The 24,260-nt window shown below is 42.2% G+C and overlaps 2 protein-coding genes across 2 annotated transcripts in view; one reads left to right on the top strand and one right to left on the bottom strand.

Moving 5' to 3' along the window:
- LOC137321042 (fructose-1,6-bisphosphatase isozyme 2-like) overlaps nt 1-4,215 on the top strand; it is a 46,737-nt gene extending 42,522 nt beyond the window's left edge. Inside the window, exons 6-7 of the mRNA XM_067983183.1 lie at nt 2,381-2,500; nt 3,747-4,215. Coding sequence (XP_067839284.1) covers nt 2,381-2,500; nt 3,747-3,941 — 315 coding nt within the window. The 3' untranslated portion in view covers nt 3,942-4,215. The remainder of the gene's footprint in view (nt 1-2,380; nt 2,501-3,746) is intronic.
- Nucleotides 4,216-9,575: 5,360 nt separating this feature from the next.
- On the bottom strand, nt 9,576-16,800 carry ctsla (cathepsin La). Its single transcript, XM_067983182.1, has 8 exons — nt 16,664-16,800; nt 15,782-15,905; nt 15,555-15,677; nt 15,030-15,185; nt 14,723-14,947; nt 12,101-12,269; nt 10,277-10,394; nt 9,576-10,199 (listed from the first exon to the last, which is right to left on the bottom strand). The coding sequence occupies exons 1-8, from the start codon at nt 16,669-16,671 to the stop codon at nt 10,100-10,102; spliced, it is 1,023 nt and encodes a 340-aa protein (XP_067839283.1). The 5' UTR covers nt 16,672-16,800; the 3' UTR covers nt 9,576-10,099.
- Between the last annotated feature and the right edge of the window lie 7,460 nt (nt 16,801-24,260).

The raw sequence follows: 24,260 nt of genomic DNA, 5'->3' as shown, positions 1-24,260 counted from the left end.
GTTTTCGGTGCATTAGCAGTGCTAGAACAACGTGGGAATGATTTTTAGCGAGGAAATTCGGGTTTAAGTAATTTGGGCCGCTTGTGAACCAGAGGGAAGGTGAGGAGAATTTTCTTTGCGCAGTGAGTTGTAATGATCTGGAATGCACTGCCTGAAAGGGTGGTGGAAGCAGATTCAATAATAACTTTCAAAAGAGAATTGGATATATATTTGAAAAAGAAAAATCTGCAAGGCTACAGTGAAAGATCAGGGGAGTGGGACTAATTGGATAGCTCTTTCAAAGAGCCGGCACAGGCACAATGGGCCGGATGCCCTCATTCTGTGCTGTATGATTCTACAAAATCACTTCCTCAAGTGTACTCAGGCATATGTGTGCTCTTCAGACATTGGTGCTATAGATACGAGGTTCCTGGATCTACCCCCCTATTACATTCTGGTATGTTAAGTCCAAATATATGAGTCGGAACCGTTGTCTGTGTCACCTGACCAAGCAGAAGTATGGAGTTTGTGAGCTTTAAAGAGTCTGCAAACTTTGCCTTCTGATTTCTGCTATTTGGAAATATTCTTTCAACACGGGTCAGCCCATCTGAAGATTTTTTTACCCTCAAGCCTCCCTCCCACAGAGTCAAAGCAACTCAGGATCAGTTATGGCTTTGCCCCTGGGCATTATTATGAAGGAGGAAGAAGAGTAGCACAGGTTCTGGAAAATGGCGAGATTTGCCGAATGCCCCGATGAATGATTCCATAGCACTGTATTATCGGTGCCCCAACTTTTCCATGAAAATCTCAAAGAATCCCCCGCCCTTTCAGAGAAGCCAGGCCATACCTGCAAAGTTTGGAGGGAAGAAAAGTCAGACAGCATACCAGAAGAATGCAGCCCACCAGATATAACCCCCGAAGGAATTTACAGGCAGCACAGATGCTATGAGGACCTCTCTAAGGAGCTCTGAATCAGAAGCCCTTGTTTCTCAAAAGTTGCAATAGGATATCTCTGTGACCTGCTGCGTGAAGATCTCAGGCCACTAGTTCATATGCCCGCCCTGCTCTCTCAGTGGCTATGAAGGTGACAACTGCCCTCAACTTTCATGACTCAAGCTCCTTTCATGCAGCCTCGGTGATCTGTGCAAGATAAGCCAAGGAGTAGTAAGGGCATATATATGCCAGATCATTGACGCTCTGTACAACAGAGCAGCGAACTTCATTAGCTTTGACTTTGCTGTTACACAGCAGAAAAGGCCACACAGTTCAATGGGGTTGCTGGTTTCCCAAAGTGGGGGCCATCAACGGTACCCACGTCACACTGAAGGTGCCCATAGAGCACCCTCTCACCTCAAAGGGGTTGAGATACTTAAGGTTGGGAAGCCCCCCCCCTCTAGTGACTTGCCTGTGGCAGGCACTGAACGCCAATTTGTCCTGCAGGAAAATAGAGTGACCGAGGGTAAGGCTAGCAGTTGAGGAGTGTGTGACAAGTGGCATAGGAGCTTTAAGAGGGTCAAGAATGTATTGGTGCCCAGGGTGAGCAAGGAAGAAAAGGGAGAGGTATGCAGTGTGTTACTTTGCCTGCCCTGGTGAGGATGTGGAACTTCCTGCAGCACGTCTCTACAGTCTTGGGGTTGAGGGAACTGGCAGTCAGTGTCAGTGCCACTTCCCTTCAGGTGACATGACTAATAATTCTGGCTAATTTGGTGGCACCCATACCCAAGAGCCTGTTCATCCTGCCTTCCAGGAGGACCTGGAGGTCTAAAAGAGTAAGGTAGCATGTTCTTCTTTTCTGGCTTATTGCCATGTCGTGCTGCCCTCTGGGCACAGATGGCACGTGAATATTCATAATTCTGTCCAAGTGTAATAAAAATATTGATAAGACATGCAGTGAAGTAATTTGAGAGAGAAATGCACTATTTCTGTCTTAGCGGCTTGTCCCTCCGTGTTCTATTCAAGAGCACAGGCTGAACATTGCATTTAAGAGGCTGCATAGAAGTTTCCTGCTGTTTCAGCCAGTTAAACCAATTTTACACCAATTTTACACCAATACCTGAGCCAATGGGTGTGTAAATACCCAGGGAATTTCTGTGTATCTCCCTCCATAGGCCACTGGCAGATGCTACACTTTTTAAAAAATAGTCCATTGTAAATCACATTGAGAAAATTCCAGGCCTCACTGTTTAGGCTCATACATTGAGAATGGTCCCTTGGATGAGGTACTGGAGAGAGATCGGCACCTATGAAACTGTACCCTAACAAGTTACTGCCTTCAAGCGAAAATTGGGAGAGAATAATATATACCTACAGGATGGGTACTCAATTAAGTGGAATTCACAGTGTATTTCACTGTTTTTCAGAATACCTGCATTCACCTACATTATGCATGTTCTCTGTGCAGGATGGTACTGCTCCATACAGTTCAAGATATGTAGGCTCTATGGTGGCAGATGTTCATCGTACAATCAAGTACGGAGGAATCTTCATGTATCCTGCCAGCAAAAAAAGTCCAAAAGGAAAGGTAGGTTTTTACCTGTTATGATTGCATGATCTCACTCCTGTGCTTTATTTTAGATGTAAACACTAGCACTGTTATTGCAGCATAAGTAAACAGAAATATGCTTTTTCTTGCTTGTTTGCGTGGTAAAGGAGGACGCCCAGGGTTCCAGTAGCTCAGTTGGTAAATGCTCTGCAAGGTGTTACTGAGGCCTAAGAATCAGGAAGATCAGTTTCAATTTCTGGTCTGTGCTGAGTTAGTTGATCTTAGCTAAGGCGTCATCATCCTCAAGCTAGCTATCAGAAGCAAGAATCCTGGCTGACATCTCCCCTCCCCAACTAGGGCACTGAGACCAATTATACTATCCCTACTGCTGCCTGTCTGAGATCAGCCAAATCAGCACAGACCATGAATTGAACCCGCGTTCTCTCCAGTCTGTGTGGTTCCTTACCACATCAGGCAGTGTAGTCACCCACTGAGCCATTGGGGCAGCTAATACTTTTGTTAAACTTTTCATGCCAATTATTTAGCCCACCCCTTATTACAGCTGCCGTCAGCAGCCCTGACTTTGGCGGCATGTCCGCATTATAAACCAGTGGCACTGCTATCACCAGAACAGTGCAGCAGCAGCGGTGCAGGAAATACTGTAATTACAGCAGTCGGTTCTCAGTGGTTGCCAGTGTTATTACGGAACCAATTCAACTTTCCACTGATGGTAGCTCTGACTTTGCCAACAGCCCTGTAATATACATGAGGTGGCCCCACAGCCAAAGTGGAAACCAAGAACGACCAGAGAAGGTGGTTTTCCTGAGGCTTCTATGGAGGCAGCAGTGCAGGAAAAAACACCTCAAGGTGGCATTTTGTGCTGCCGAAGACATGAGTTTAAATCAATAATATTATCACACTACTGTCAAAGATAAGGCTGCTGCTGTCGATTTTGATTGCTGTGACATAAATATAGATAGATATTTGTTAGGTAAGGGTATCAAGGGATATGGAACTAAGGTGGGTAAAATGGAGTTGAGGTACAGATTGGCCATGATCTAATTGAATGGTGGAGCAGATTCGAGGGGCTGAGTGGCCTACTCCTATTCCTACGTAGCATGAGTATACTGCCACTTATCAGGAGTAACCTGTTCCCCTCTTGCTATCTACTGGCCAACCTGAGTGATGTGTCCCCAGCTCACTGCTGGGTATCACAAATGATGTTGTCATTATGCTGGTAAATCTTTTAAATAATTATTTTAAGTATATTGTTTCTTAACCACAGCTTCGTCTTCTGTATGAGTGTAACCCAATGGCCTTCATCATGGAACAAGCTGGCGGAAAAGCCACTACAGGAGCCCAGCCAGTACTTGACGTGAAGCCAGACTCTATTCATCAGCGAGTTCCGCTCATTATGGGATCACCTGACGATGTTGAGGAATACCTTTCCTTTGTAAAGAAACACCAAGCTAGTGCGTGAACTATCAAACCCTCTTTGTGTTATAGAACTTGCAAAACTGATTACATTAAACAATATTAAGAGAGTGGTGTATGGGATTTAAGTGAAGACTATGCTCAATACAAGAATGTGAACTGCAAACCATAAAAAAAAACACATTTGAAGAAAAAGTCAGAGCATATCACTAAATATTTCATGTGTGACTAGATTCTGTATTTTGCTTTCTTAAATCTGTTTTCTGAAATTATTGTTTTCAAGCTGAATCGTATAAAAATAGAAAATGAGAGAAATGTCAGATGTTTCCTTCCAAAATTATTTCTATATCTCAATGTGTACGTGTATTTTAGTAAAATGAAACAATTACATTAATATAGTTTTTAGTGGTGACAAGTGTTAAAAGTCTGGGATTGAAATTAGTCTTCAGCAGTAGCACAAAACAGGCAAAACAAGTTGACTTCAATGGAAACGAATATCGGGTGGGGTGTAGAGTGGGCGGGGTGCAGAGCGGGCGGGCTGTAGAGCGGACTGTGATTCACTATCGCCTGTTTAGTGCTATCGTCGAAGAAGAATTTCAACCCCTATGGTATTGATGCTAGAACTATGGGATTTCAAAAAATAAACACAAAACCTTTACAACAGAGCCGGATAAGAATTCATGGGGCTCTGAGCACCAAGAACATTCGGGAACCCTCCACACAACTGCCTCCCTCCTCACCCCAATCCATTAAAACACAAATGTGTAGTAAAATGCATGAAGAAATTGACCCATAAAATGTTTACATACTGCATTAATAATAAAGCAAATCATATCACATGCTACGCTTATATTAAACTGATGCAGCAGTTGTGTGCAGTTTTTCTGCATTATGGAGAGTTTTGCCAGGGGTGTCCTATTTGGCTGGGACCCCTGGGCACAGACCCCATAGGCCTGTGCATTAATCCGCACCTCACAAGCAAAAATCCTGATGACTACAGTTCAGTCAAATCAATAGAATGCTAATAACTGGCAGCAAGATTATAAGATATATATATGTATGAGGAAGGCTATATTTCTTAGCTCAATCTGGTAAGACTAGTTTCCACATCTCAATATCCAACCATCTCTTAAGGCATATAAATTTATGTTACTGGAGTGCATCCAAAGGGCAAATGCCCCGTTCTCCCACCACCAGCTGCACTTGTAAATACAAAGGATCTTTGTTCTGGTGACAGCACAGCCCCACTTTTTCTTGGGTTTTGTGAGCTGCACCCAGATTCACCAGCTGATCTAGCGCATCTGATGTCATGATGCTGGTGGCATCAAAGCTAACCAGGTAAAAATGTTTAGATTGAACAGAGTCCCTTTATTTTTTTATTCATACATGGGGTGAACCCATCTGGTTCATAAATGTCCTTTAGGGAAGGAAACATGCCGTCCTTACCCGGTCTGGCCTATATGTGATTCTAGACCCACAGCAATTCTTAATTGCCCTCTGAAATGGCCTAGCAAGCCACTCAGTTGTACAATCTCGCTACAGAAAGTCACAATAAGAATAAAACCGGACGGACCACCCGGCATCGGACCACTAGACACCGGACACAGACAAAAGCAAACCAAGCCCAGTCGACCATGTAAAGTCCTCCTCACTAACATCTGGGGACTTGTGCCAGAATTGAAAGAGCTGTCCCACAGACTAGTCAAGCAACAGCCTGACATAGCCATACTCACAGAATCATACCTTTCAGCCAACGTCCCAGACTCTTCCATCACTATCCCTAGGTATATCCTGTCCCACCGACAGGACAGACCCTGTCACAGAGGTGGCGGTACAGTGTTGTACAGTCAGGAGGGAGTGCCCCTCGGAGTCCTCAACATTGACTCCAGACCCCATGAAATCTCATGGCATCGGGTCAAACATGGGCAAGGAAACCTGCTGATTACCACCTACCTTCCTCCCTCAGCTGATGAATCAGTCCTCCTCCAGGCTAAGCACCACTTGGAGGAAGCACTGAGGGTAGCAAGGGCACAGAATGTACTCTGGGTGGGGGACTTCAATCTCCATCACCAAGAGTGGCTCGGTAGCACCACTACTGCCGAGCTGGCCAAGTCCTGAAGGATATAGCTGCCAGACTGGGCCTGTGGCAGGTGGTGAGCGAACCAACACAAAGGAAAAACCTACTTGACCTCGTCCTCACTAATCTACCTGTTGCAGATGCATCTGTTCAAGAAGACGGCTCACCACCACCTTCTCAAGGGCAATTAGGGATGGGCAATAAATGCTGGCCTTGCCAGCGACATCCACATCTCATGAACGAATAAAAATGTGGAATTCACTTCCAGGGTTAGTGGTTGAAGCAGAATCTGTATCAATATTCAAGATTGGGTTGGAAAAGCAGATGAAGGAAAAGGGGATGAAGGGATTGGGAATAACATGGATGAATGTGGTTAGGAATATTTGTTCGTATGGAGAGTAGACACTGACATGAACTGGTTGGGCCGAATGGCCTGTTGCTGTGTTGTAACTTCTAGCAGCTATTTTCTCCAAGCAGCAAGTCACATTGCACACTGAGCAGCCCAAGGGGCTGCCTCCCTCTTTTTTTCAAAAAAATGTAAATAACAAATGCATCTGCCTAACACAAGATGATCTGGATGTCATACAGCATTTGGTACTGAATGTCAGTTGCTCAGTTAAGCGCAAAGGAATGTGCTTCATATTACAGCACTGCAGCAAAATCAAACTTTATTGTATATTCATTCTGCTCTGAATCTTAGCACAAGATTCAACACAAGCTGTGTTACTCCACAGCACTGTTTACTTTGATAAACATGTAACAATGCCTCCCCTGCACATGATCAAAACCTCCAAATATATAAAACATTGATGGATTTCAAACCAAAACTGCTGAAGCTTTCTATACTGCCTTTAATGTTCCAGAACCACTTCAAGTCGAATCTATCCTAGTTACAGTGCAGATCAAATTCCAGAGGACTGCCAACAAAAAAACTTGGATTTATATAAGCACGATTAACATAGAAAAATGTCCCAGAGTACTTCAGAAACAATCAAAAAAACAGATGCTGAGCCAAAGATGGAGATTTAGGAGGGGGTGACCTAAAGTTTGGTCAAAGAAGTGGGTTTTAGGTAGGGTCTTAAAAGGAGAGGGAGCTGGGAGAAGCAGAGGGGGTTTAGGGAGCAAATTCCAGAGCATGGGGATTAGGCAGCTGAAAGCCTGGTCATCAATGGAGGGGAGGAATGCACAAGGGGCCAGAGTCAGGGAAAGAATTGGGGGGGGGGGGGGGGGGGCAGGGAAGAAAAAGGTGGTTGTAAGCCTGAAGGAGGTTAGAGATAGGGAGGGGTAAGGCCGTTAAGAGGTTTAAATATAACAATGAGAATTTTTAAAATTTGAAATGTTGGGGACCTGGAGCCGACTTGGATAAGATACAGGCAGCAGAGGTTTGGATATGCTGAAGTGTACAGAGGGTAGAGGATGACAGGCTGAAGAGAAGAGAAAGTTGGCAATTTCTTGCACAGAACCTAACTTAGGGCTAAGAATTGAAGCCAAATTCATGGCAACAAATAGGTCAGGAAGGAAACAGCAAATTGGATCAAAGGATAGACAGAGATAGTGATTGAACAGAAAATTGCAAAATGAGTTAGGTTAAGCAAGTTGAGTGGCAGATGAAATTTAATGTAATGTAATGACACGGAAGCAACAAAGGGTGTAGATGAAGACGGATTTAAGGATTCCAGACAGAAGTCATTAAAACCTAGCGCAGTCATACAAAGAAAATGCTCATGGTTCACTGGACTTCATCACAACTGCAAGGGTTACTGTAATTAAAACAGCGGTGATCAGAGTATGGAATTCAGTTTTGGGTACCCCGCCCTAGGAAGAATATACTGGCTTTGTAGAAAGTTCAGTAACTGATAACTCACCAAGCTAACAACCAGGACAAAGGGACTTGGCCATGAGGAGATTAAATAAACTTGGGTTATGTTCAGACGGAAGTGTTTAAAATAAAATGGAAGATACCAGGTACATTAAATTCAAGTAAGGGAATCCAGAACAAAACTTCAAATTAGAAATAAACCTGTTAAAAGCAAGTCCAGATAAAAATCTTCTCTACAAAAAAATGAAAATGTTATCCTGCTGAGGCAGTTCCATAGCTAGAGACAATTGAAGTGTTTGAAAAGGAATGATATTCAGGGATATGGAGAAAAAAAAAAGTAGAAAATTGTAATTAGAAGAGTTATCATGGCGAATAGCATAGCAGGCTGGATGGCCTGTTTCTGTGTTTCCATACACCAGTTGGATAGCATGTAGAACCACAAATCACAGCTGTTCTGTATGTAGCCTTGTGACAGAAGGCAATTCTATCAACTGAGTAGGTAAAGTTCAACTAGGGATTGAAAGGGATCTGCATGGGAAACAGCCACACCACCCACACTGACCTTGGTGATGATCTGGAGGTATAGTTCCATATGGTGGATGCGGTAAGGATGTTCCCAAGGATGGGTGAAACTAGAACGAGGGGGCATAATCTTAGAATAAGGGGCTGCTCTTTCAAAACGGAGATGAGGAGAAACTTCTTCACTCAGAGGGTAGTAGGTCTGTGGAATTTGCTGCCCCAGGAAGCTGTGGAAGCTACGTCATTAAATACATTTAAAACAGAAATAGACAGTTTCCTAGAAGTAAAGGGAATTAGGGGTTACGGGGAGCGGGCAGGAACTTGGACATGAATTTAGATTTGAGGTTAGGATCAGATCAGCCATGATCTTATTGAATGGCGGAGCAGGCTCGAGGGGCCGATTGGCCTACTCCTGCTCCTATTTCTTATGTTCCCAGTAGCTCATTAGTACTTCAACAAGCAACTCTCCTTAAATGAAAGGCTTATTTGACAGTGTTCAAAATCACAAAGGGTTTAGATAAAGTAAATAAAGAGAAACTGTTGTCATCGGCGGACAGGTGGAGAACACAGATTTAAGGTGATTGGCAAAAGAACACACAGCGAGCAGTTATGATCTCAAATGCATTGCCTGAAAGGGTGGTGGTAGCAGGTTCAATCGTAGCTTTCAAAAAGGAACTGGATAAATACTTGAAGGGAAAAATTTGCAGGGCTAAGGGGCAAGAGCAGGGGAATGGGACTAACGGGATTGCTCTTACAAAGAGCAAGCATGGGCTGAATGGTCTCCTTCTGTGCTGTACCATGCTATGATTCTATGGGAGCACATCATCCATATATGCACTTTCCAACAGGGATCAAAACAACGGTCAGGAGTTGGGCCCTTGTTTGATTTCTCCCCCTCCCCAATCCAGGGGGACTGAAGCCAACTGGAGTATCCTTGCAAGTACTTGTACAAAAATCAAACCTGGGACCTTCCTAGTTTACAGGGCTCAAAAAAAGTTACCAGGGTGAAATTATTCACCACTTCTCAGGAGCCCATCTATATACCAGATGCAAGGATTGAAAATTGACTAGATATTACAAAACAACTTTTGACAACCACATTGATTCGGTGAACAAAGAAAGTTCATGTACAAGAATTTCTCTTGCCCGATCAATCTAGCGCTCTGCTTTGAATATATGCTGCCTTGAGTGGCTTGTTATATTTACTACTGCATGAACAAGAACTGCACATCATTGATTTGCAATAGTTACTCAAAAGATGCAGGTTTAGGAGAAAGAATTTATTCCAGATCATTACAAAAATGCACATAAAAGCAACATTTATATTGTGCATTGCACAGCAATTACACAATTAAAAGCAGTCAAGCAGGACACACAGTAAGTGGAACCACTTAATATTGTAAAAGAAATCAATTTGGCATGAAGTACTTCATAAAACAGCTAATTATTTTTAAGAGTCTATTGTAACATGCATAACCTTAAAGTACCAGTGGATATCTAACAATGATATTGATTATGATTTTGCTTTCAACAAAATCACATCCCCTATTTAGATTCAACTATTTGGCCATTCAGGCCAGTCTTACTTGAATTGTGATTTTGCTAGTTTGGCAACAGAACCACTAGCAGGACCAGAAAGGCTTCTGGTAAAAGGAAAACTCAAGTCCTGCAGGGAAATAACGGAACACCTCCATATCCAGAGGCAGTCTACTTATTGAAACTTGTAGGCCCCAATACACAGGTCTTAATATATATTTCAAGTTCTAGTTTGAATAAGGCAGTTTAATATTTATACTAGAGGGTAGCTGGCTGCAGTGGCGATCCCACAGTTGTTATTTTTGTCTTTGGCCATCAAGACGTATCCTTTGTCACCCCACTGGTCACTCCAGCTAAAAAAAAAAATTAATACATGAAAATAGTGTTCACACAGGAGACAAGTTAAACTTGAAACTTCGAGTAAGCATACCTGTTCTTAACAATCCAATATTTCTTTCCATTTACATCATCCTTGTCATAGCCATACCCTACTACTAGTACACCATGGTCCAGGTCTGTGGAGCTACAGTCATTTTCAAAGTAAATACCTTTGAATGAAACAAACATTGTTATATTTAAACTAGTGCATATTCTCTTCACTGAACAGACTACTTCACCATAGGAAGAGAAGACAGTGCTAAATATACAGTTCTAGTTGGTTAGCATTAATTTTTTTAATTGGTAGACTAGATCCAGATTTCCCAGACTGCTGTTCTATAAAGTTGACAGTTTACATGCAAAGCAATTCTCCCATTCCCTCCCTCTTTTGCTTGAGAGGACGTATTAGTATTTTCCCTTTAAGAAAGTTCTCCTCATGTTTGTGGATGGACAAACTGCTGGCTAGGTTTACAGAGGTCAAACTGGGGGTTTAGTACATTTGATACCAGGGAATAATACAGGTTTCTTCAAGAGATCATTTGCTGAATACATCTAGGTCATGGTTATTTGACTGTACCAACATTAGGTGTTCAGGAGTCATGCAATTTTAATTTAGGGATGGAGGTCATGGAATTTGGATTTTTTTTTGGTGGAATGTGGCTTGGCCAATACAACCGATAAGATCTGATCTCATGAGATTGAAATTATCCAACACAGCAACAGGTACTGGGCAATTTTATTGCAATAATGTAAAACAGAAATCCTAAAGTTAAAATTTTCTACTGTCCATTTTACCTAAAGCATTGTTTAAAGTTAACCCAGCTGCTCTAAAGGCCTAGTAAGAAACTGTTGGTGTATCAGTTGGGGGCACTGCAACTTGCTTCAGCAACACCTGGGCTGACTACGAAAGTGCCAGGGCTCCTTTACCCAATACTATCGCAGTATGAACTTGGCTGCAATACACCTAAACATTCAGCAACCCCATAGAATGGCCATGCACATGAAGAATGACCAATTGGGTGACCATAAGATTGTGGCACTTGACCTGTATCTTAGCAATGGAAGAAAGAGAACGTGGGAGGGGGAGAAGTTTACATAGTACTGCCATCCTGGATTTGGCTTAAAACTAAACTGAGAATCAATTTTCTAGCCACTCAAGATACTGAGCATCAGATTATCATTGGATGAGATTGAGCTAGATATCTTTTCCATGTCAACAAAAGTCCAAAGGACCCAAGAGAAACATAGTCAGGAACTCAGGTTCATTTTATCAAAGCAGGCAACAATCATACATGACAAGTTTCTTTTTGGCCAGTTGAACATCAGAGGCAAAAACCCACCACCATGTTGTAGGAGCCCAAGCCAAGCTACCAAGAAAAAAAACCATTTGTAAAATTTCTGTTTGCCCGCGTGTGCACACACCCTCCCCACAGGCAGGCACCCCAAAATCCAGAGTGCTTTTTAAAAAAAAGGTACAGAATGGCAGAGCCAAAGTTTATGGAGACTTTTCCGGACAGGGGTATTGCTGGAGTCTCACCTCAAACCACACACCTTATAGTACAGAGCACTGGTAAGCTTCCCCCATGGTGTTCATCTAAGACCAACTCTTCCTGTTAGGACACTGAGTCAGTGTTATCAGGAGCCAAGTCAGAAGAATCACAAACACCCCCCTCCAACAAACAGCAGAGCTAGACATGCAAGAACCATGAGCACAACAGGGTCACACACTATAACCCATGGAATGGGGAGTCCAGTTAGAGCTGCAATGCGCCAGCAGCAGCTACTTGGTAAGTACCAACCCCTGGGTACATGATTCAGGCAAAGTTTTCCAGCAGTCACATCATCTACAAGTGACAAATACGCAATAGATTCTTACCAGATTGGTAAAATTGGAATGAACTATGACCAGCATCAATGGCTACAGAAACTGGTCCAACAGCAGCAACAGCTTTCATCATGGCTCTTTCTTTACCACTGCGAATATCTATAAACCCAGTATCATTTGCAGCATTGTACATGGGATCATAGTGACATGGGCGATCATCCTGAAATAGAAAAAAAAGTTAGGCAGATCGGTTAAATTCAGTGTTTCAAACGATACGGTCTTAAAATGAGAAAAAAAAATGTTCACAACCCAGCCATTAAGTAGAACAAATCCAGTTTGGAAAAGTTCCCCAACTCCTATAGAAAGGATTTGGTTACTTGGAAGTTTGCATACTTCCTAGTCTGAACTGAACTACAGAAGATGCAGGTTTGGTCCCAGCCACTTTCAGCTAGGAGGCAAAAATAAAACTGGTATCAACACCCTCGGCTAGAGATTGGGGATGGGGAGGAAACAGTCCCGCAAGCATCCCAATCCCATTACTGCCTGGAAAGGCATGGATACAACTGGCTCAGCCGAGTTTCTACCAAGGAACTGGACAAGGACTAAAATTTGAAGGAAAAGATTTTAGAATCCAGGCTAGTGTGGTGAACATATCCATTTGGGTTACTTACTCCAAAAATAAGCAACTCTGCCAAGGAAGTTCACCCAGGCAGGCAGCAGAGGTCATAAGGGGATAGAAAGGGAACAGTTATTACTCCTACTGATTCACAGCACTTTCCCTTGCTATCTCAAGTTGTCAGTAGAAAAAAGATGTACAATGGGCCTTCATACAGATATAAAATAAGGCACATTAAGCAGGCAACAGAAAGTTATAGCGGCTCCACAATAGCTCTCTGGTTAAATGCAGAACAGGAATTAAAATAATTGAGATAAAAGCTGCTGAGGGGAGTAGGCTTGCGGAGCAATATTCTGAAGGGTATTCTACAGAATCATCATAGGTGAAAGAGAAAAGAAAGTAACATTCTGGATTGCTATGCAGTCATCCTGTTAAAAAGCCACAACACAAAAAACACAGCTGTAATGGTTCTCTGATGTGCTGCCGGCACTGGTAGAAATATGAGAGAGAGAGAGAGAGAGAGAAAAAAAGATCAGGGTTACACATTTTGGTAACCACTTATTTGCATACCATAGCTAAAATTCACTTCTATAGTTTTTTTTAAAAAGTGCATCAAAACAAGTGTCCTTTGTCATGTGTTGTGCCCAAGAGTTTCAGTAAAAAAAAGCAACATCAAATCTCTTACAAAACAGGTGCATTAAAAAAAAAGTTAAACCAGAAGAGCTTCCTGGGATGGTCACTAAACCTCAATAAAGTCAAACCCACTTAAAATGAATAACCGATAAAAGAATACAACTCAAGAATAAATTCACCATGCACATATTTCCCAATGATAGCTGTCCCTGTTAAATGAAAACTTTTAAATAAACTGCAAAAGTCTGGATTTATTCATTTAAGCAGAGATCTTTCAGAGTCATTTTCACTTCATCAGGTACAAGGGCTCAATCACTTTTTGGGAATGAATGTGGCAGGCATTTTTGTTTAGGTGTGAAAACCAACTCGAGTGCTCAAGCTTTGTAATGCTTATAACCTGCCCATGTTTTTTTTGTGTTGTATCATTAGATGTGACTTACCTGTTTTTAAAAAGACTTTTTAAAAAAAAATTAAGCCCTTTTTAAAGACTTGTGCTGCACTGTAAAAGTATATCTAGTAATGAAGAAATGATAAATACACTTTCTGTTATCCATAACAATGGTGTAACCCTTTTTACAATACTGAATTCACAATCAAATTTGCATTCTACCCTAAGATCCTTGCTACAACAGTTAAATGAATAAAATCTTTCATTTAAACATTTTGCACTGTAGTACAAATTAGTTTAATGGGGGAAGTGGGACAAAGAGCAGGAACATGTAAATAGAGCCAAATAGCACACAGATCCAAAATTTGAAAACAAGTTGGTGAATTCCTTCTGGAATGCACCTTTGCAAAGAAGGTCTGGAGAGAGATGCAGTGGTATCTGTCCAGGTTCGTCCCGAGCAGTTCCGGAACACAGGACTCTGTGCTCTACGGGCTGTTCCCGGGTACGCACACAGAGACAGACATCAACTGCTGCTGGAAGACCATTAACTCGGTGAAAGACGCCCTTTGGTCTGCCCGAAACCTGCTGGTCTTCCAGTGCACGGAGCTGTCCTCGACCGAGTGTTGCAGACTGGCACATTCCAAGGTCCAGGACTACGTGCTCAGGGACGCACTGAAGCTAGGTACAGCCGTCGCAAAGGCTCTGTGGGGAAAGGCAACCATTTAGAGCCTTCCCGCCATTGTATACCGAGGGGCGGCAATCAGGGAAAAACCCCTCGGGCAGAATGTAAAATTCAAATTGCTGTAATGTACTTGTAATCAATCATCTGTATTGAGTATAATGCAATGAGACACCCGAGTGTCATGAACTGTAATTATGTACAATGCGTTCATTGAACTGTACTTGATTTAACCTGCAAATTGTATAATCTGTATAGTGTACGTTTGGAATGTGATGACAACTATATTGTATGTTTTGCTACAAATTTTATGAATAAAGTATATATTTTTTTTAAAAATTGCTAGTTTTAAATTACCGTTCCAAGATAAGGATACGATTCTTCAGAGTCAATCCCACCGTTATCTTGCACATACTGGAATGCCTGGTCCATCAGTCCACCATTACAACCTTCATTGCCCTCAGGTTTAGAGCAGTCTATAAGATTCTGTTCACTGAGAGAGACAAGCTTGCCAGTCTTTCTAAAGTGTTGACCTTCCAGAGCTCCAGTGGTACTAAAAGCCCAACATGAGCCACATTGTCCCTGTAAAATAGATGTATTATGATATTGCTTTCATAGTTTTTAGGAATAATTGTATTTGGGTGTATTATTCATAAACATGTACCTGGTCTTTAACTGGAGTGACATATCCATGTTCACGCCAATCTACCTTCTTGGGCACCTCTAGAAAGTTGGGCTCCAGGAAGAGAGAACCTTGAGACTTCTTCACTGTTTGTTTCAACTTGTATCCATTCATAAGTTGTCTAAATTCTTCATTTGTCTGTTAGTGCAAATAGTGTCATTTATCTCAATTCATAAGAAAGTTGGTTTCATGTTAACTGTTCTCCAGTCAGCAGTATTAAGTGGGAAAACAGCATATGCACTATTAATGTTTAGTTCCTAAAGTGCACTTAGATTTTAAGAGCATATTTCACTTAAAAAGTAATTTGATCCAAATCTCAGTCTTTACAAATCACTCATTTTACACAGTAGCATATCAAGTTCAAGGCTTGTTACATAACAGTTGCATTATTCCAACAAAAAGATTTAAGATTAGCTTTATTATACAACTACCTGGTTTCTTCCCACATGCATAGGAATCAGGTCACTATGAACAATTCTATCATTAACAGTACACCTAACTGCCCACCATGTCTCCAAAGTGGTTCATTCCCATTCGGAATGAATGTTTTCCAAGAGAGTGTTCCAAGTTGTGAAGTTCAATTTTTTGAAGATTCTTTTCCCACACCATTCGCCTCCAACCTTCTTCTTTCTGAAAGAAGACGACATTCTTCAAAAATCTGTGCATTTCATCTACAGATGGACATTTGTCCAACAAGTTTTAAATTAGACAACAATTTATCATAGCCACATTACCTGATCATAGCTCTTGCGATGCCAATTCTTCCACTGCTTCCAAGGTTCATCCAATTCAGGATCTAATCTTGGGGCTGCAAAGACTCCACCCAGGCACAAAGAAAGTACACAGTAGATCTGCATCCTATGGAATCAGGGAGAGACAAGTTTACATCAATTTAAATCCTGGAATGATGTGAATCAGTTCCAACTTTCCATTCTCCATCCCCGAAAATAAGCCAACGCTTACTTTGATTTATCGTATAAAAAAAAGCTTTAAAAACGCAGCACACGATAGTGAGCAGTCTGACACCAGATGTCAATTTTACGAACTACATACATTCCTAAAAAGAAACGCACATAATTTAAGATGGCTTTGGAAGATTGCTATTTAGTTAGTAATAAAAAAAACTGCCAAGTTCTATTTAAGGAATTCAATCGGTTAAATTTTTGTCACAACCGGGAAAAATTATTTTCCCGTCCGGGTTTGCCTCATACCCGGATCACAGGACTAAACATTTCCATGAGTCAGATTGGAAGTTATGCCTGGAAACTGAAGGGGCAGCATTTCGCAAGGATTCTTGGAAATCCGCCGGAAACCCAATCCGTCCTAAACCAATATTCCGAATATTACCACATCAATACGTTTTCATTCCAACTGAACTGGAACTTCGGGGGGGGGGGGGGGGGAAGGAAAGGGTAAAACGATGGATTAAATTCGTTCACATTAGGCCAGGCCTATTTACCAGTGTCATTTCTAGTATATAGTTTTATTTAGCATAAGTTTTATCACAACATAGCGATCCCACAATTTCAACGCTTCGGAAGCAACTGATTTTAAAGCTGCTAATGGCAAATAATCAGATCGCACCATTGCAGATGAAAAAGCAAACCAGGACTAACCTCACCATCTTCACTCACTGCTTCAAGAAAGCACTGTGAACGCAACAGTAGATGAGAAGCCAATGATTAAAACCACTCCTGTCTGCTCTATCCCGCCGTCTACTGATTGACCTCCGGGACCGAATTCTACTTTACTCGCGAGCGCCACCTGCCTTTATGTAACGCGTCATCTCCGCACCGGTACAATTTCTGCAATGATTGGCTCGCACATCCAAACACGTGACACCGCACCCAGTCACGAGATACCGTGCTCAGAGTGCGCTGTCGATTGATGTGAAAATGCTGACCTGGGGCTGCAGTTCTTTGCGAGTGATAACAACCTTGTTCCTCAGTGGGGAAGCAGTGAGAATGAGTGTGTATGCTGATTAAGTATAAAACGTAATTTACATTTAATAAATAACTCAAATAGTTTTAAGCAATGCACTATTTTGTTTTTCAACTTTCTTGCCGTCTGAAGGTGGGGTTAGGGTTTCAAAGGGAGTTGCAACATTCTGGTACTTCAGACCAGAGATCATTCTTAATGTGTGAGCAGGACAGTAAGTATTGATGGGCACCTGAAGTGTGGGGTTATCACAGCCAAGGCCAATTCTTTCCTGTCCTGGTATTAACACTTATAAGTTCACTGGACAGCCATCAGATGCAGAAATCCTGTTTCCCCCCCCCCCCCCGCCCCCCACCTTCAGTCAAGCAAATAGGGACAGTTATCTCAGATCAACTAACAGCACGACAACAACAACTTGCATTTATATAGCACCTTTAACGTAGTAAAACATCTCATGGCACTTCACAAGAGCGATTTTCAAACAAAATTTGACAATCAGCCACATGAGATATTAGGAAAGGTGACCAAAATCTTCGTCAAATAGGTCTTAAAGGAGGAGATAGAGGCAGAGAGGTTTAGGAAGAGAATTCCAGAGCTTATGGCCACCAATGGTGGACCAATTAAAATCGGGGATGTGCAAGAGGCAAGAATTGGAGGAGCACAGAGCTCTCAGAGGGTTGTAGGGCTGGAGGAGGTTACAGAGATAGAGAGGGGCGAGGTTATGGAGGGATTTGAAAACAAGGATGAGAATTTTAAAATCGAGGTGTTCCTGGACCAGGAACCAATGTAGGTCAGTGAGCACAGGGTGAACAGGACTTGGTGTGAGTTAGGATAGATGGAGGATCCAGCGGGAGACTTTCTGGTCTCTGTGGCTCAGTATCATACCAATTTCTCTTATCATACATTTACAGCATTTTTGAATAATGAGATGAAATTCATTCAGTGCATTTAGTGATTATTTTTGCATTTCAAAAATGAAATTATAGAAAATGTTTGGATTCTTTCTAGGTAGTAGGTAGATTGTGGCATTCACCACATGGTAAATCATGTAATTACAGTACAGGGGACAGTCCACGGCAATCGGAAAAGCTCGGAGCGCAGCAGCGAGGAGGGAGGGAGGGCATGGTTGGGGGGGCGGGGTGCGGGAGGCCGATCACAGAGTGAGGCAGATCACGGCAGAAGGTTTGAGGGACCGTTGCGAAGCCTGAGAGAAAAAAAACGGTAGACAGAGGTAAAGGGCTCTGGTCCAGGGCGATAGCAAATGGTCACAAAAGGAATTCAATTTACATATGCATAGCAGAAATTAGGTTGAGATATGCTGTGAATCGTAAACAGAGGATGGGGCGGTGAAATTGAATGCAGAAAAATATAAAGTATTGCATATAGTAATGAGCAGCACACATTCATCATGAATAGTGTTGAAATAGTTAAGGATGAGGTTGAAAGAGACCCAAGAGTCTGAGTAGACTTAATGCTCAAGATGTCCATCCAATGTAGAACAGCAATCAACAAAGCCAACAGAATGTTGAACTAAAAACTGAAAATGCTGGAAAAGCTCAGCAAATGAGACAGCATCTGTGGAGAAAGGATCAGAGTTAACGTTTCAGCCACAGATGCTGCCACACTTGCTGAGCTTTTCCAACATTCTCTTTTTCTTTCAGATTTCCAGCATCTGCAGTATTTTGCTTTTGAGAATGTTGAACTACATGGCCAAAACAAGACATAAGTCGACAGAAGTAATGACCAAACATTATAGTGCTTTGCTGAAATCCCACCTATAACGCTGTGTCCAATTCTGTTCACTAAGAAACAAGAAAGATGTTCAAGTGCTAGAGGCGGAGAAGAACCATGAGGCTAATCCCTTGTGTCAGGCATCTGAGTTATGAGGAAAGATTGGAGAAACCAGGGCTTTTCAGCCTGGAAAGGAGGCATCTGAGAGGTGATCTTATAAGGTAGTAAATCATATGGAAAAGATAAATCCAGCATAATACTTAAAGTGTGGGATAAGGACAAGGAGGCACAGATTCAAAGGTAACTAGGTCTGATATCAGGAGGTCGTCTTAGAATCATAGAAAGCTATGGCACAGAAGGATGCCATTTGGTCATCATGGTCATGCCGGCGGAAAAAGAGCTATCCAGCATAATCCCACTTTCCAGCACTTGGTCCGTAGCCCTGCAGGTTAGGGCACTTCAGTTGCGCATCCAAGTATTTTTAAATGAGTTGAGGGTTTCTGCCTCAACCATCTTTTCAGGCAGTGAGTTCCAGACCCCCCACCACCCTCTGAGTGAAAAATATTTTCCTCAGTTCCCCTCTAATCATTCTACCAATTACTTTAAATCTATGCCCCCTGATCACTGACCTCTCTGCTGAGGGAAATAGGTCCTCCCTATCTACTCTATCTAGGCCTCTCATAATTTTATACACCTCAATTAAATCACCCCTCGGCCTCCTCTGTTTCAATGAAAACAACCGCAGCCTATCCAATCTTTCCTCATAGCTAAAATTCTCCACTGTACCCTCTCTAGTGTAATCACATCTTTCCTGTAATGTGGTGACCAGAGCTGTACGCAGTATAGTTCATACACAGTGGGCTCTGGGCAGAGTGGTAGAGGTGAAAATCCTGGAATCATTTAAGAAAAAATTAGATCCAGCATGGGGGGAGTGTTCTGACTGGATGAATGAAGATGGGCCAAATGGCCTTCCTCATCGGTAAATATCTTATGGTCTTGTAAGGCAGTGATATGAAACAGTCCAAAGTTTAAATCTGAGACCGTCTGGTGAGATGAAATTGATTTGTAGACGGTGTGGAGTGACTAACACAACTAGTGCATGTTTACCAAGTAATAATCTGTAACTGATTACCGCAAAATAACAGTTTATTAAAAGACTGAATAATATCAAGGCACGTTTTATGTTTATAACATTCATTATGTTTATAATTTTATTTCTAGTTTAGGTAAAAACAAAGTCAGTTGTTGTTTTCATCTATACGTTGATTATGAATGATCGTCATTTGGGGTTGAATTTCCACGGAGGTTCTCACGCTCTTTCACCAAAAGTTCAGTGAAGAGCCGTGGAAACTCCGATACACTTTTTTTTCTGTGGTTCTTCCACCAGAGTTATGGCGAGTGAGCAGGAGAATCCTTACGGAAATTCAACCCGGCATCATTAAACATTCTTTTCAGTAATTGCGGTATATTGAGCCTTAGTATCACAACAAAAAACTGCCTACTGTTCGTGAAAAAAACCTGGCATTGCGGTGTTCAAATACTAGGCCAAAGAAATTGCATGAAAATGATAATAAGATTGCACTACCTGTTTAAATTGTATCTGATGTAGTTAAAAGAGGGAAATTGAAACTTAAACAACGATAAGGAAAGGCTTTTCCTTAGTCAGCCATGGTGCAATCTAAGATCTACGTGTGAGTTGGCAGTGCAGCTGATATGTCACATGCTTCCTTATCATTCAGCCAGTAAATCATTGCAAATACTACTAAGAAAAGACTCGTGCTTCTCAAGTTATGCAAAAGAACTGTAATTTTTGAACATGCAGCAAATTGTTAACACGGCTCAATATCTTGGTTTTTTTAATTTCTTAAACTGGCAGATAGAAATTGATGTAATCTGTGATTCCAATGAAGAAATAATTCATCTAGGAATTTGATATATATTTGGCTCAAAAAAAATTATGGTACATAGTAGCAGAAAAGGTTATGTTACCTGTGAATTGCAGGTTCATTGTTACAAAAGTATAGAATCATAGAAGGATACAGCATAGAAGGAGGCCATTCAGCCCATCATGCCTGTGCCTGCTCTGAGAAAGCTATCCAATTAGTCCCACTACCCTGCTCTTTCCCCATAGCCCTGGAAACTTTTCCCCTTCAAGTATTTATCGAATTTCCATTTGAAAATTACTATTGGTAAATCTGCTTCCTCCACCCTTTCAGGCTTCCCTCCCCACGATCGGTCAACTCCGCCGCGATGTCTTTCCCCCCCGCAATCTCTCCGTCCCCAACCTCCTTTCTCCTTCTCTCCCTCTCTCCTCCTCCCCTCCCCTCCCCTCCCTCCCCAGCTATGACCTTCTACCGCAGGCCTTCCTGCCTGACAGCTGTCCTAGCCCCTCAATCTGGTCAGCTGCGGGCGGGAAATGGAGAAAAATAATTCAAACGAGGTCCTGCCGTTATGTTCGTCAGACCTCCGCGTTTCCCGTATTTCCCGGCCGCTGGTAGTCGCCCCCACTCTCTTCCTGCCTCCCCATAAATATCGGGGCCAGTACCTCTATTTATAAAGCCATAGATCCCGTATGCCTTTTTAACAACCAACTCAACTTGTCCTGCCACTTCCAAAGATTTGTGTACATACACCCCCTTTAAAATTGTATCATTTAGTTTATTTTGCCCCTCCTCATTCTTCCTACCAAAATGAATCACTTCACATTTCTCTGTGTTAAATTTCATCTGCCATGTGTCTGCCCATTTCACCAGTCTGTCTTTGTCCTCCTGAAGTCTGTTACTATCCTCCACATTGTTTACTACATTTCCGAGTTTCGTGTCATCTGCAAACTTTGAAATTATGCCCTGTATACCCAAGTCCAGGTGATTAATATATCAAAAAGAGCAGTGGTCCCAACACGATCCTTGGGGGACACCACTGGACACTTCCCTCCAGTCTGAAAAACAACTGTTCACCACTGCTTTCTGTCCCTTAGCCAATTGCATAGCCATGCAGCCACTACCCTTTTAATCCCATGGGCTTCAATTTTGCATACAAGTCTATGATGTGGTACTTTATCAAATGCCTTTTGAAAGTCCATATACACAACATCAACCGCACTACCCTCATCAACCTTCTTTCTTCCTTCGTCAAAGAACTCAATCTAGTTTGTCAAACACGATTTGCCTTTAACAAATCCGTGCTGGCTTTCATTTATGAACCTATATTTTTCCAAGTCCCAATTCATTTTGTCCCAGATTATTATCTCTAAAAGTAGCTACCGAAGTTAGGCTGACTGGCCTGTAGTTGCCGGGTTTATTCCTCTCTCCTTATGGTATTTAAAATATGATTTAATTAGACCTCCAATGTTTCAATCTCACTTGTTTCAGTTATCTTTTATTTACATTCTCCCACCCAATTTTCTCTGTTCCTGTCCTGAATCTTGCTGGGGTTCCTCTGGTTGCAGCAGCACTCCAGTATCTCACCTGGCTAGTGTTCATGGGTGTACCCAGACAGCCAATCCTTACAAAGCATTCAACTGTGCAGAGTATCACAGCCCTGACTGATCCTGTTCTCACCTGACTGAATGTGTACTTTCCTGTAGGACTCACCGGATAGAGGTCAGCTGTGGGAACTCTGCCTGTTTTTTTCCCCATTTTTCCAGCCCAAAAGCAAAGAGCCGAATTCTATTGCCCCTCATGGGACCTCTGCTGAATCTAAATAATTCAGTATAGACCATAGATTGAACCTTGGATCTACCTGCTTTGTATGGCTCACTTTTTGAGATATTGGGGTTCTTGTTATGTTAATTATACTTTCATGTAGAAATCAGCTTCCCCCTTCTGTTGAACAAATGGGAGCTTCAAAAAGAACAAAGCTTTTGCTAGTTGCTCAGTGCACTGTGTCTCAGATTAGGGAAGATAAATCTGAATCCCAGGTTATGCTGATTTACATGCCTGGGTTTGCCTTGAAGGGCTAGTTCTTTATCTCAGTCAGCTAATCTGTCACAGCACTGAACAGAGGGGAAGTGAAGGATTTAAGGGAATGAGAAAAAAAACAATCAGAGGGAAGACGTCCTTTCTCTCCTAAAGACATGAATTTATGTTGGGGTGCACTTCCACCAATACCAGCATCCCTTTGGTACCTTGATCAAACGACCATTCTTGTGTGAGTGCTGACAGGTTGTTCACTATGGGAGAGCATCACACCGTAAATGTGATTAGTGAAAGACTAGTTTAGATCAGTGAAGACAAATGTAGGTCCCTTACAGTCAGAAATGGGGGAAATTATAATGGGGAACAAAGAAATGGCAGAACAATTAAACACATACTTTGGTTCTGTCTTCACAAAGGAGGACACAAATAACCTCCCAGAAATGTTAGGGAACCAAGGGTCTAGTGAGAGGGAGGAACTGAAGGAAATCAGTATTAGTAAAAAAAATAGTGCTAGGGAAATTAATGGGGCTAAAGGCTGACAAATCCTCAGGGCCTGATAATCTACATCCCAGAGTACCAAAGGAAGTGGCCCTGGAAATAGTGGATGCATTGGTGGTCATCTTCCAAAATTCTATAGACTCTGGAACAGTTCCTACAGATTGGAGGGTGGCAAATGTAACCCCACTATTTAAAAAAGGAGGGAGAGAAAAAACAGGGAATTACAGACCAGTTAGCCTAACATCAGTAGCGGGGAAAATGCTGGAGTCTATTATAAAGGATGTGATAACAGAACACTTGGAAGGCATTAACGAGATTGGACAAAGTCTGCATGGGTTTATGAAAGGGAAATCATGCTTAACAAATCTACTGGAGTTTTTTGAGGATGTAACTAGTTGAATAGATAGGGGAGAACCAGTGGATATGGTGTATTTGGATTTTCAGAAGGCTTTTGATAAGGTCCCACACAAGAGGTTAGTGTGCAAAATTAAAGCACGTGGGATTGGGAAGAATATACTGGCATGGATTGAGAATTGGTTGACAGACAGGAAACAGAGAGTAGGAATAAATGGGTCATTTTCCGGGTGGCAGTGACTAGTGGGGTACCGCAGGGATCAGTGCTTGGTCCCCAGCTATTCACAATATATATCAATGATTTGGATGAGGGAACGGAATGTAACATTTCCAAGTTTGCAGATGACACAAAGCTGGGGTGGAATGTGAGATGTGAGGAGGATGCAAAGAGGCGCCAATGTGATTTAGACAAGTTGGGTGAGTGGGCAAGAACATGGCAGATGCAGTATAATATGGATAAATGTGAGGTTATCTACTTTGGTTGTAAAAACAGAAAGGCAGATTATTATCTGAATGGTGATAGATTGGGAAAAGGGGAGGTGCAACAAGACCTGGGTGTCCTTGTACACTAGTCGCTGAAAGAGAGCATTCAAGTGCAGCAAGCAGTTAGGAAGGCGAATGGTATGTTGGCCTTCAATGCAAGAAGATTTGAGTACAGGAGCAGGGATGTCTTACTGCAGTTATACAGGGCCTTGGTGAGACCACATCTGGAGTATTGTGTGCAGTTTTGGTCTCCTTATCTGAGGAAGGATGTCCTTGCCATGGAGGGAGTGCA

The sequence above is a fragment of the Heptranchias perlo genome, chromosome 4 (genome assembly GCF_035084215.1).
Source record: "Heptranchias perlo isolate sHepPer1 chromosome 4, sHepPer1.hap1, whole genome shotgun sequence".
NCBI lineage: Eukaryota > Metazoa > Chordata > Chondrichthyes > Hexanchiformes > Hexanchidae > Heptranchias > Heptranchias perlo.
Note: the sequence above shows the minus strand (reverse complement) of the source record. Positions and strands in the feature narration are given on the sequence as shown.